The sequence below is a fragment of the Bos mutus genome, chromosome 4 (genome assembly GCF_027580195.1).
Source record: "Bos mutus isolate GX-2022 chromosome 4, NWIPB_WYAK_1.1, whole genome shotgun sequence".
NCBI classification, from domain to species: Eukaryota; Metazoa; Chordata; class Mammalia; order Artiodactyla; family Bovidae; genus Bos; species Bos mutus.
Window position 1 is genome coordinate 58,387,225 of NC_091620.1, and position 13,234 is coordinate 58,400,458.

At 43.3% G+C, this 13,234-nt stretch overlaps 1 protein-coding gene across 1 annotated transcript in view; it reads right to left on the minus strand.

The window, feature by feature from the left end:
- AOAH (acyloxyacyl hydrolase) overlaps window positions 1-13,234 on the minus strand; it is a 185,864-nt gene that overhangs the window by 26,377 nt on the left and 146,253 nt on the right. The window contains exons 15-16 of the mRNA XM_005889098.2: window positions 12,671-12,745; window positions 3,872-4,044 (exon numbers count right to left, since the gene is read on the minus strand). Of these exons, the coding sequence (XP_005889160.1) occupies window positions 3,872-4,044; window positions 12,671-12,745 (248 nt within the window). The remainder of the gene's footprint in view (window positions 1-3,871; window positions 4,045-12,670; window positions 12,746-13,234) is intronic.

Sequence of the window (13,234 nt, forward strand, 5' to 3'; positions counted from 1 at the left end):
GCTATGCTACTGCCGAGGTCCCAGCAAACGTTAGGATGAGACTACAAGGCATATCCTCCTTCTGGATCATCTCCTAGTCCCTTTTCCTTCCCCTCTATCTCCTGGCTATTCTGGTTCTGTGTCTAATTGGATCAGGTTGATGGAGAGGAAGTTCTTAGGTGAGTAGGTAAATCTGTGGATGGGATAAGGGCATATTAACTGTAGTTAGAAGATAAATAGGAGAGATGTAATGGGTTGGTTTCCCTTCTCTCTGGTATTTCTGCCTATTAAAGGTTAGGGTGTCTGGGTCTGGTCTAAGATCTTTGGATCTTCGTTCCCACAAGACAGGAACCAGCAGTGAAGCAGGTTAATGCTGGGTCAGTCTCAGGGCTTGGTTGCTTTGCCCAGGTTAGGGTGAATCTCATCTTAATCAATAGACAAACACCTGAGTCTGGTTCCCAGGTCATAGTGCTCCAAAGATTGGAGGTGGAGCAGAAACAGAATGGAGACGATGCGAAGGCAGCAGCCCCCTACTCAACCATGTCGTCTTACGTGAGTTAGGAGCCTGCCAGAGGAGGAATGAGGATGCTGGGTAAATCCCACCTCCTTCCCCAGTCTGTCTAGGAAGGACCCTGATGCTTCTTGAGGAATTCAACACTTATTTCCCATGGCAACCAGACAGCAGGGATAATTTAAGATATGAATAATAACTGAAAAACATTAGACATTTTAGGTGGTTTCAACTTTCTCCCTAATTGGATCCCCCTCCCCCTCAATGCACCAAACTAGGGTTGTTTATATAGAACACACTTGTTCCACCTTTTGCTTTAGTGCTGTGAAATGCTAGTCTAGATCAGCGGCTGGAGGGAGGCTGTTTGAGGATAAGACAAAGCCTAGGGCTGGGTTTCTCAGCCTTGGTACTGTTGACAGTCATGGTTGTGGAGGGGCTGTCCTGTGCACTGTAGGATGTTTAGGAACATCCTTGGATTCTAACCCTTGGATGCCAGTAGCACCTGTATCTCCAAGTGTGATATGGTGGGGTTGGGTGGGTAGTCCCTGGATGAGAACCACTGGCTGAGAGAATCCTCCAAGTGATTGAGTTCCTGACCAATCACCTTTTTCCTCTCCTTGCTCTCTTCCAAATTATGTAGAGTCATTTGTAAATACTATGGTTGAGTCAAGGGAATTGCATGGCATATCTGAAAAAACTTATGTATGCAGTCTAACTTCAGTTCATGGAAAAGGAATGGGATTTGAAGTCAGAAAACCCAAAGTCAAGTCCCTAGTGGTGTGAGAGAGTAAATTGGGAGCACATTTCCCCTGCCTCCAAGTTCCCTTCTCTAAGCATTTCTTAGTGTGGGTGAAATCTAGGAATCTGAAAACATCTGTTGTGCCATGCTTAGTCACTCAATCATGTTCGACTCTTTGGAACCCAGTGGACTGTAGCCTACCAGGCTCCTCTATCCATGGGGATTCTCCAGGTAAGACTACTAGAGTGGCTTGCCATGCCGTCCTCCAGGGGATCTTCCGAACCCAGGGATCAAACCCAGGTTTCCTGCATTGCAGGCGAATTCTTTACCATCTGTGCCACCACGGAATCTGAAAATATCTGTTAGGGGAACTGAAATTTTCATCCCCAATGGCTCAAAGAGATATTCTCAGCCCAAGTGGTTGTCCTTCACATGTCCAGGGCAGCCCAGAATGGAGTAAAGTTCACTGTGTAATCACACAATCATTTCTTCAGGGTGTGGTCGAAGCCATGTGAACAGGTGGAACATGCTTTCCTTATGAAAGGCTAAACTATGTTTTCTTAGACAACAATAACATTCATAGTATATTTCATAACTGAAGAAGAAAATTACTTTAGTCCGTTGGTAGGGAGTGTGGTATGTGGACATCTATCGTCCCCCAGTAAGGGGAACTCAGTGAAGGGATCAGAGCCCTTTGAGAGCTGGTTAGAGAGTCTCTGCTCTTTTCTTGTGTGGGGAAGGGTGGAACTTGCTGAGGGAGGTAGTAGGGAGGTTAGATTAAACAGGAACTGCAGGAAGAAGCAATGGCAAGCCACTCCAGTACTCTTGCCTAGAAAATCCCATGGATGGAGGAGCCTGGTAGGCTGCAGTCCATGGGGTCTCAAAGAGTCTGATGCGACTGAGCGACTTCACTTTCACTTTTCACTTTCACACAATGGAGAACGCAATGGCAACCCACTCCAGTGTTCTTGCCTGGAGAATCCCAGGGACAGGGGAGCCTGGTGGGCTGCCATGCATGGGGTTGCACAGAGTCGGACACGACTGAAGCAACTTAGCAGCAGCAGCAGGAAGAGGACATGAGAGGACTGAAAAGACACAGGGATGTTACGGATGCAAGGGAGAGCTCTCGCCTCCACCCACTATGGAGGACACAAAGGAAGGAGTTTCGGGTCACCCCGCTCTGAATTGCTCATCTGACTCACAAGAAACTGCTTGTACCTCCAGGGTTGGTCTAAGGAGGCAGACCTGGCAATACCAGGGAAGGGACAGTCTCTTTCCATGACAGACTGGCACAGGTGCTGTGGATATGGGGCTGAGATGATGGTCCCCAGGCCTCTCCCTGTAGATGCCTCTCTGAGAGGCCTGAGGCCAGCGCTTCCCATCTGCCCTTTGTTTAATTTTCTCTAGTAACACTCAGCCTTCTCTGACTTTTGGAATCTTTATCCCACTGTAACCTAAGCCTATGCTGGCTGAGATTTTTGACTATAATGTTCACTGATGGTTACACAGTGTCTTGAACAGCACATAGCATACAATGAGTATTTTTTGAAAGGACATTCTTCCCTGAAACACAGAAAAAGAACCCTGCTACACCCAGGTTACATATACAATAAGCTGTGCAACATTTGGCAAGCTACCCAACCTTTCTGAGCCTTAGTTTTTTTTCATCAATCAAGTGGAATGAACAGAAACATTTATCCTACAGAATTGTTTTAAGGATCAGTAATGGCAGCTCTTCCCAAGGTGAATTACTACTACTTGCCCAATCTTTGTAAAGCAGCATCTGGAATGCTACACATGCTATCAGAAATTTCCTGGAACTTTAAAGCATTTCAGGGCCAAGAACTCCAAGAATGTAGAAGCAGGAACCAAAGCTTCTGGAGGACTGTGTTCTGTAGAACTCCCAACTGGTCACTAGAGTGCACAGAAAGTAAAAGTGAAAGTCGCTCAGTTGTGTCTGACTCTTTGTGACCCCACGGACTATACAGCCCATGGAATTCTCCAGGCCAGAATACTGGAGTGGGTAGCCTCTCCCTTCTCCAGGGGATCTTCCCAACCCAGGGATTGAACCCAGGTCTCCCACACTGCAGGCAGATTCTTTACCAGCTGAACCATCAGGGAATCCCAAGAACACTGGAATGGGTAGCCTGTCCTTTATCCAGCAGATCTTCCTAACCCAGGAATTGAACCAGGGTCTCCTGCATTGCAGGTGGATTCTTTGTCAGCTGAGCTACCAGGGAAGATTCAGGGTGCACAGAAGCCATTAGAATTCCGGCCACCAGGGGCGCTCACCACTGAGGTCTGGAGAAATCCTTCCCTTGGACTTATTTGTCCCCTTTCTGTCTCTTGTTTGGACTTCGTTGGCTTGTTCTGTGTTCTGTATCTCACCTTCAGCGAAGGAGTTTCCTTATTTAAACTCGTACCTTTCAATTTGTCCAAATTCTTTACTAACTGTGTCTGCCCTGTCTGACTTTGATATGGTTCTGGCCACCTTTGGATACTGACCTTTAGATCCTATACCTGGGTACTCTCTCCTTGATTGGTTCTGGTGACATTTAAGGTGTATTCTTATATAGTTGAGCTACATATATTTGAATTATGAATACACTGACATTGTTAAAGAGTAAAAGAATCTCTGATACCAAGAGGATGATATCTGTCATGCAAATGATCCCAGAGAAATCTTCCATCTGGTAAGCCATATAAAATAACATGACTGTCATTTGGCAGGTGGGAATCTAGATACTGCAGAGTCTGCATGACCTTGGAGTACAATTTCTCAGGAGTGGTCATTTCTGGGAGAGGATCAATATTCCTGTTGGCAAAAGAAACAGAAAACATCTTAGTAGGTTATAAGGATAAATGCATGCAAATACACTTCCCTGCCCATGACACACACACACTCTCTCTCTCACACACACTGATTATTTATTTGCAAAATATTTCTGACTTTAGGACTCTCTTGTGATTAGGAGGGCCACTGACAGGTCTGGCCTACGAGTTGTGAGCAGCAATGGCATTTGTCATGTTTGGTTGTATGAGAGCCAACATACATCTGTGTCTCTTTTGGGTCTCTAGGATACCCTTTCTCTTTGCCATGGGCCTGAACAATGTTCTAGAAGGCAGCTGCTCCACCAATGAGTACCGGAACAGGGCTCCATGGTGATCCTTGATGGACAATGTAGTGTGAGTGAGTAAATATTTATTGTGTTATGCTATTAAGATTTTAGGGGCTGTTTGTTCCTGCAGTATAATGTCACTGATCCTGACTATTGCACACAGTTAATGGAATCAAAGAAGTCTGGTACTGCTTATTATTTGTTTGGCGCTTTGAGATCTGCAACTTGGCCTTTGAAATTTTTCATATATATCATAGTCAGGGAAACAGACTTTCACTGCAAAATGAAGTGACATTATGTGTCCATACTACATCCTTCCTTTCTGCACTAAATGTGAACTTTCATGAATTTCCTGATAGACTGCTATTCCAGACTGTACCCCTGCAACAATATCTGTCAGCAGACAATTCAAATTTTCATCACTGCCTTTCTCTATGTGGTAGTGCTTGTGCTCTATAGAGGATATTTAAAATTTAAAATTTTATTTTTATCTTTTTGTTCCATAAAAGTTAGTGAAAACAGAAAATGAAAGTATTGAAAGTAGTTATAAGAGCATGGTCCTAAAATCAAAGAATTTAAGACAAACATGTAAATCATAAGTGAATTAAAAGTAGCAAATCTGTATAATAGGCTCCACAGAGTGAAGTAAGCCAGAAAGAAAAACACCAATACAGTATACTAACACATATATATGGAATTTAGAAAGATGGTAATGACAACCCTGTATGCGAGACAGCAAAAGAGACACAGATGTATAGAACAGTCTTTTGGACTCTGTGGGAGAGGGAAGGGGGGGATGATTTGGGAGAATGGCATTAAAACATGTACAATATCATATAAGAAACAAATTGTCAGTCCAGGTTGGATGCAGGACACAGGAAGCTTGGGGCTGGTGCACTGGGATGACCCAGAGGGATGGTATGGGGAGGGAGGTTGGAGGGGGGTTCAGGATGGGGAACATGTGTACACCCGTGGTGGATGCATGTTGATGTATGGCAAAACCAATATAATATTGTAAAGTAAAAAAAATAATAATAATAAAATTAAAAATAAATAAATAAATAAACAACAACAACAAAAAATAAAAGTAGCAAATCTTTAGCTTCAATGAGACATTTTTTAATTTAAGCTGGTTGATTTATTTTCATTTGTCTTGGAAAAGAGCAAAGAACAAAGATAAGAAATGTAAAAAATACTAGAAATAAATCATTGAAAATTTCATTTAAATCTCCCTTCTTTTCTTTGTTTCTATCTTTTTTTCTTGTTATGTTTAAAAGGCAAGGTACAAATAGGGATTCTAGAACATTTTTTGGATTTAATATCTAAGCCTACTATTATTTTTGCACAACTGATTTTTGTACAAGCCCTAAGTACACATCAAATTTGACTTAAGATACTAACCTGCATTAACCTGGGAGAGAAAATAGAATTTTCTGATTTTCATCTACTCTTTAGGCTTTAAACTGCCTGTTGTTAATCTAAATGGAATCATGTTCTCTAAGTTCTTAAAATTTCAGATTTACCTAATGATCCTGTCTATGGATTGAATAGCATCCCTCAGACTGTGACCTTATTTGAAAACAGGGTCTCTGCAGATATAATCAGTTGATATGAGATCATACTGGATTGGGATGAGCCTTAAATACAATCATTAGGGTCTTTTTAAGAAGAGGAGAGACGCACGTGTAGGGAAGAAAGCCATGTGATGCTGGAAGTGGAGACTGGAGTGAGGCTGCCACAAGCCAAGGAATGTTGAGGATTGCAGGGAGCCACCAGAAGGATGAAAAGACAAAGAAGGATTTTCCATAGACACTTCAAAAGGAACCTGGCCCTTCCCACACCTTGATTTTGGACTTTTAGCCTCCAGCGCTGTGAGAGAATGTTTCCTTCGTTTGAAGTTACCCAGGTTGAAGTATTTTCTCACTGCCACCCTTGGGCGTTAAATGCAGATTCTAAGCCAGAAAAAGTAAGTTCATGACTCACAGGTTGGACCAGACATAAGAGACATGGGAAGAGGGAATAGAAAGAAGTCCCGGGGGTATTCATTATTGTCACTTTTAAGGGACCTGCTCCTAAATGGATATCGGTGTTGTCATTTTGGAAGGAATTTTTCAAAATGTATCAAAATTTGAAGTTGGCTTAACTATTAACCTTGATTGACATTTCTCTTTTGGGAAATTGTCCTTTAATAATGTTTGCACAAATGTGCAAAAATGTACATACAAATATTGCAGCATTTCTTGGAATAGAATAAAATTGGAATAACTAAAAAGCCTGGCTACCTAAATTATAGTACACCCATGCAGCCATTCAAAGGAATGAAGTATCTAGATAAAGGTGATTGTTGCATATGGCACATTCTGAATGTACTCAATGCTACTGAATCATTCACTTTAAAATGGTTAATTTTACAATATGTGAATTTCATCTCAATAAAACAAAATTTTTTAAAAGAATAATCTAAATGTATTAACATGGGAAAGACTGATGAAAAGTATTGTTGATCAAAAAGAACAAATTGCAGAGCACTAAGCATAATAATATTTCATTTCAATGAATATTAATCAGCCTGTAAGTTAGAATTTGAATAGAAAAAAATCTGGATGCAAATACAGGAAGCTGTCTCTATTGGTTAGCTCAGAGCAGGCTTGTGAGGGCTGGTAGGGAGTGACTCTGGCATAACTCTCCCTTCCTAAATCCTGTATTATTTGAACTTCTTACAACAGATGTTATTTTGTGATCAGAGAAACAATCCAAATGAAAGGGGTCCTTGTATCATTTTATTCTTTCTAAAATAAGAAAGAAAACTGAGTTTTAATGGGAGGGGCAGAAAACATTGTCATCTTATGCCATTTCCGCTCTATTTATTTCACTTGGCCAAATAGACTTTTCGCATTGTTGCTATCCCGAGGGTGACAGACTGAGCATGCGTGTGAGGGTCACATGGGCCAGTTGTGACAAGCGTCATGTCCCCATCCAGAGGAAAAGGTGGAGCAAGCCTGATGTTTGGGGCGTTTGTTGCAGTCGGTGTATATGCTTCTACACTAGGTAATGAGTTCCTTGGACTTTGTGCTAGAGATAGGAGGAAAGGGAAAAAGATGCCCATTTTACAAAACCCCAGCATGTAGAATAAAATTCTATATTTATGGTTTTTATTACTTTGGGAAAAATTATATGGTTTTATGAGCAAAAAGGCTCTGTAACCTACCAAAAAAAAGTACTCAGAAGAATTTGAGAATAGGTTGCCTACCTACTAGGGGTAAAAGACTGGTAAGGCTTGATTTGCAGATGTCCAAAAGCACTAGAAGGACCCCAGTGTGTGGAGGGGATTCGGGCTGCCCCGTGGGCTTGTTCAGACCAGGAGAATCCACCCAGAGTAACCAGGGTTTACCTTCACTGTGTGTTTGGAGTGCAACAGCAGGGGTTAAACAAAGCAAGTTGGGGTCTGTGTCCTGTCTTCTGTCAGTGGTAAAGCTAGCATGCACACCTGTTAACTTTTGCCTTGGCATCTCAGGTTTTGTTTTTTCTGCTGATACAACAGCAATATGGCACAGAGCAGTTATGCTGAGTAAGCCTCTCCAACCACCTAAAAGCGAGATGAGTTAAGAGGGAGGAAAGTCTCCCAAACTCCCTCTTTAATGATTCTTTTTTGGTCAGAGACACAACCCTGATGATAAAGAATCTCAGCTAATTTGCATTTATGAAAGGGCACTTCACAAAATAAGAAAGCTTAACCAAAATGGCTTGAAGTCAGAATAGAAGCCATGATGCTTCTGCAGTCTCCAGTCATCTTTGCTACATCACGTACACCTAGATAATTTACATGTGTGCATTGCTAGGTATACCCTGTTGTAAGCATAGCAAGCTCGGGCAAGTTCAGAAGGGTCTGAGTCACAGATGGTGGGTCACCTCTTCTGGATGCCATACAAGGTCCCTGTGACTCTGTATCTGAAAAATTCTCAATGCCACTTCTATCTGTGTACTCTTTGACTCATTGGAAAAGACTCTGATGCTGGGAGGGATTGGGGGCAGGAGGAGAAGGGGACAACAGAGGATGAGATGGCTGGATGGCATCACTGACTCGATGGACGTGAGTCTGAGTGAATTCCGGGAGTTGGTGATGGACAGGGAGGCCTGGCGTGCTGCAATTCATGGGGTCGCGAAGAGTCAGACATGACTGAGCGACTGAACTGAGCTGAGTACTAGCATTTTAGTGATCAAAGAGTTCCAGTGGTTTGGGAAACACCTCCCAGGCCTTGTGGGCATGCTAAGTCACTTTAGCCATGTCCCACTCTTTGCGACCCTATGGCCTGTAGCCCACCAGACTCCTCTGTCCATGGGATTCTCCAGGCAAGAACACTGGAGTGGGTTGCCATGCTCTCCTCCAGGGGATCTTCCCAACCCAGTAATCAAACTCGCATCTCAGGTCTCCTACAACGGCAGGCGGATTCTTTACCACTAGCGCCACCTGTTGTCAAAGGCTGACTGGGCTGAGCTGAAACTTTAAACTTCCCCAGGATGCTCTGGAACCCATGTCAGATCCACTTTGCCATCCTGGGTTTGCCTGCCACCGTGATGCTTGCATCCTTCTTCACTCACTGGTGAGCTCACACCAGTCACTCGTGGAGAGGTGAGGGGTTGCGGGGACAGAGCTTAGGGGAGAAATATGAAAACCAGATTGAGAGACATGATGCTCATGCCAAGAAAATAACGAAAGAAAAAAATGGTGCCCAGCACATCCTTTCACATGTCAGGACCACAGGGGTGGGCTTGGAACAGACGATGAGCCTTGCCTTTGGGGTGGCTCAGACTCTGTCCTCATCCTAATGAATTGTGCCCGATCATGCAAAATAAGCCTCATGACTTGGGTGCAGGGCCAGCCACCATCATTTCATTAGCCTGGCAGGTGTTTCAGCCAGATTGCACCTGGTGGCAGGTGTGCCCCTTCTCGAGGAAGAAGGCAAACAGACTCTGCAGAAAACATTGCCCAGAATCAGAGCAAGAGCCCAGAGACTTGTTGTGGTTGAGTGTTCAGATTTCACCCACAGCTAGTTTTGTGCTTTTGAAACATCCAGGTAAGAGAGGGCTTCCGAGGTGGTGCTAGTGATGAAGAATCTACATGCCAATACAGGGGATGCCAGAGACACAGTTTCAGTCCCTGGGTCAGGAAGATACCTGCAGTAGGGAGTGGCAACCTGCTCCAGTATTCTTGCCTGGAAAATTGAGGCAGCCGTTTTCTCCAGGCCCGCCAGTTGTAACCACATTATTGACTTCCCACCCCAACTCTTTGAAAAGGCCTCTTGACATAGACGGGGAATGGGGTGGGGACTCACTGGGCCCACATTACCTGATGCATAGAGGTCCTGGGGCCCTTAAAAGAGTATGTGGTCTGGAACATCCTGGCTGGTTGAGAAACTCCTTGGCCACCCACACTGCCACTGAGGAGGCTGGGAGAGAAAATGCCTCTGAGCAGGAGTTCTGTCCCTTCCCTTCTCTATTGGTTTTCTACCCTTGATTGGATGGAATGGATTGTTTTCTGGCAGCTGAACTCCTTGGAGTCTGTTATCTATCAGCACCTTGGCTGCCTCCTCTTAATGCAGTGCTGACCAGCTGTCCTGGATGACATCTGAAACAACGGCACTGCAGAAAAATGCTTTGCAGCTGGCGACACAGATGACCTCTGTAGGTGGCCTTGGCTCTCTCCATTAGGTAAAAGATATTTAGTTTATAATTTCTAGGTCCACTCTAAAAAATGGAATTAGATCCATTTCTGTGGCTAGTATTATGTGCTTATATATATGTATATGTATATCTATCTCTCTCTCTCTCTATATATATATTTATCACATTTCCAGTAATTATGATATTCTTTTCAGGGATGTCGTGTTGGGATATTGGGGAAGGTTTGTGGTCACCCTTTATGAACTTGAGGCCCTTGAGGCCACTCTCATTTCTCAGCACTCCTATTGCTACCCAAGCCTCTGCTGCTGTGGTTCACTCATACTTGCCCTATTTCCAGGAATTTTTTCTGTATCACTCATATTCTGCAGTTTTTGAAAGCAATGATAGCAAAAGCCCAAGTAAGCTGGGTGAGTTTAAGCCAAATCAAGTAGAGTTACAATGACAAAGCTAAATTTGTCTATTTTACTCTTTTTTCTTGAATTCCTGATGCTAAAAGCTATTTTCCAATCCTGACCTTCATTCATTTAACAAGTACTTATTACCTACAAGAGTTTAAAGAATAGAGAAAGAAGCAGAGAACTATCATCATCATTAAAAAAAAAAGAAAAGAAAAAAGTCAAGCAAATATCCTAAAAGGTTTTTCAGGACGAACTTATTATGCAATGTGTTGCTGGCTTGAGCTTTTTATGAAATCACTTTGCTCATTTGGGGTAATCTCCTCCACCTTGATGTTCTGGCAGATGGGAGGTATAGTTGCCATCTGTCTTTATTTTTCTAACCCCTCCACAGGACGTTGCAAAATGGGCACCGTGGGGACACCCCACACAGCCAACTCTATTCTTTCACCCAAATGCTTACTGTTTATTTGCCCAGACCCCCCGGGGCAGGTCTCTGGCTGATGTCTACCTGCCCTTTAGCTCCTTGGAAAAGGAAGAGCAGGGCCAGGCTGGAGGGACCTCTGCATGTGCAGCTCCTGCTGAAAACATGCAGTTTCAGGGATTTGGGGCTTTTGCACTATAAGTCTTTCTGCAGGTGTTTTTTACTCAGTATAACTGGCTTGTTCTCTATCCCCTCCCGGGGGATAGGATCCAGAGATTGGAGGGGCACTGGCTGATCTGACCATAGGTTTTTTTCTGTTCTTTGATGGGACTGGGGGCTGAAGCTCATTGCTTTACCTTTCATAAGCTCTTTGAGGTCAGGGATGGTGGCCTCTTTGCCAGTGTATCCTAGAGCCAGGCACAGAGCTTGGCACATCGTAAGTGGTCAATACATACTTTTAAAAGCACGTGCATAAAAGAAAGCAAATGAGACAAGTATGGACTGTAGAAAGAACACAGAATTTAGCCAGAGAACCTTGCTGGGCTCTCATCTTTGCTTCTCACTAACTATGGAAGTAAGTTTCTTAATAACCTTGCTGAAACGGTTTCCTCATTTGTAAAATGGAGCAATAGCCCTTGCCTCTTAGAGCTGCTGTGGGGATGAGATGATACAGAGAGTGGTGTGGCTCTTGGCTCATGGAAGGTTTTGGGGGTGTTTGCTATTTACTGGAGACTACCAGGTGGCTCATCACAGAGCTAACTTGGGTCCCCAGAATGTAGCCTTGGCAGACTTGGGATTCTGGGGAGAGTGGTAAACCAGCCTAGGGGCTGCCAAGGCAGGGCACATGAGTATCTCTGGGTTGCAGAATGGAATCTCCTGCCCTGAACTCACTTCACTGATTAGGCCTCCACCTCCTTCATCATAAGAGTTCTGAGGCTCTCATGGAGGTTTCCATGAGGGCAAACACAATTTCATAATATTCAACCATGTTTTTAGCACAAGCTTAAAAAGCTCTTGGTGAGTGAAGTACAGAAAAGCAGAAGGTGGGCAGTGAGCAGAGTGGCCTGCTTTTAGTACCCCTTGGGTTGGAGTCCAGCTCTGCCATCCGTCACTAATTGGACAAGTCATGCCCCCTCTCTTGGCTTTGCTTTTCTGTTTTCCAAAATGATGGGTGGGTGGCTACTGGGGAGTTGTTTTAGATCTGATCTCACCTTTTTTTTTTCTTTTTGGCCATGATCACAGGACAGATGGCATTCACATGTGCTGCATATTCTTAGGGGTATGCACAGACTTTGAGAAGCCTTCCAAAATGTTGTGGGGGAACGAAGGCATTCAACATTTTGAAATCACTACTGATATTAGCAGTTTAGCAAAACCACTTTCTTACTATGGGCCATGGGCACAGATAGGATTGGCTGTGAATCATGTGTAGGTTTCTTTGCAAAGCTCTAAGTCTGTGCTATCTCAACCACACGAGTAAGTAAATCAGAAGATGAGTGAAGAAGCTGTTCTTATGGGATAGCTGTGATTTTGCTTTATTTTATTTCAAAAGTCACGCTTCTCAGTCTTGGATTTTTGGCTAGCAGCAGCATATTTCTTGTGATGTAATTCAGAGTTGATCATGACACACCCATTTGTTGTGAAGCAGAGCAAAGAATTAATGGGATCAGATATTTTTCAGAGGGTCTTTCAGCTTTACAGGTTGATTCTATTGAGTCGACATGTGTCCAGAACTTGTTAAGATAGGGAAGCAGGCTACTATAATGGAGTGGAGATGAGGGGAAACTCAAAGAACCTTCCAAACATTTTTTAGTAACTCACCCACTGCAGACATCATTTCCAATCATGGCATATATGACAATGGCTGGATAATCCAACAGCTGGTTCCTAGATAAACTGAGAAACCATAGATGGAAGTTGAATATCGAACACTTGGAAACCTAGCTTTGGAACCAACCAATATGAGAAAGAATCTTCAAATGGCCATCCTCTGGGTAACTTTTTGCTATTTTTCTTTCATTCTAGTGTCTCCATTCCCACTTCCCCTCTTCTCTATAATCTTTAACTCACTTCTCCATTAGGAAAAGACCACATAAATACATACCTACATTTAGAGTAGGTTGAAGTCTCCAGTAGGGGGACACGCTACCATCTTTCACAATATTTGTCATCAGTAAATCCAGATCAGTTTCCTGAGGTACTTATGTCCAGATGTGTAGGACATTATGACAGCTGTGGACATAGTCAACTTTGAAAAATCAAGGATTTCTCAAGGTTCCTATTCTGGACACCCCAGGCCTTGCTAATGAATTTTAAGTCAAATATGAGCAAAAACTTGTTTTCTCATTCATAAAGCAGGAATAAGAAGCAGTCTTTTTTTGTCTT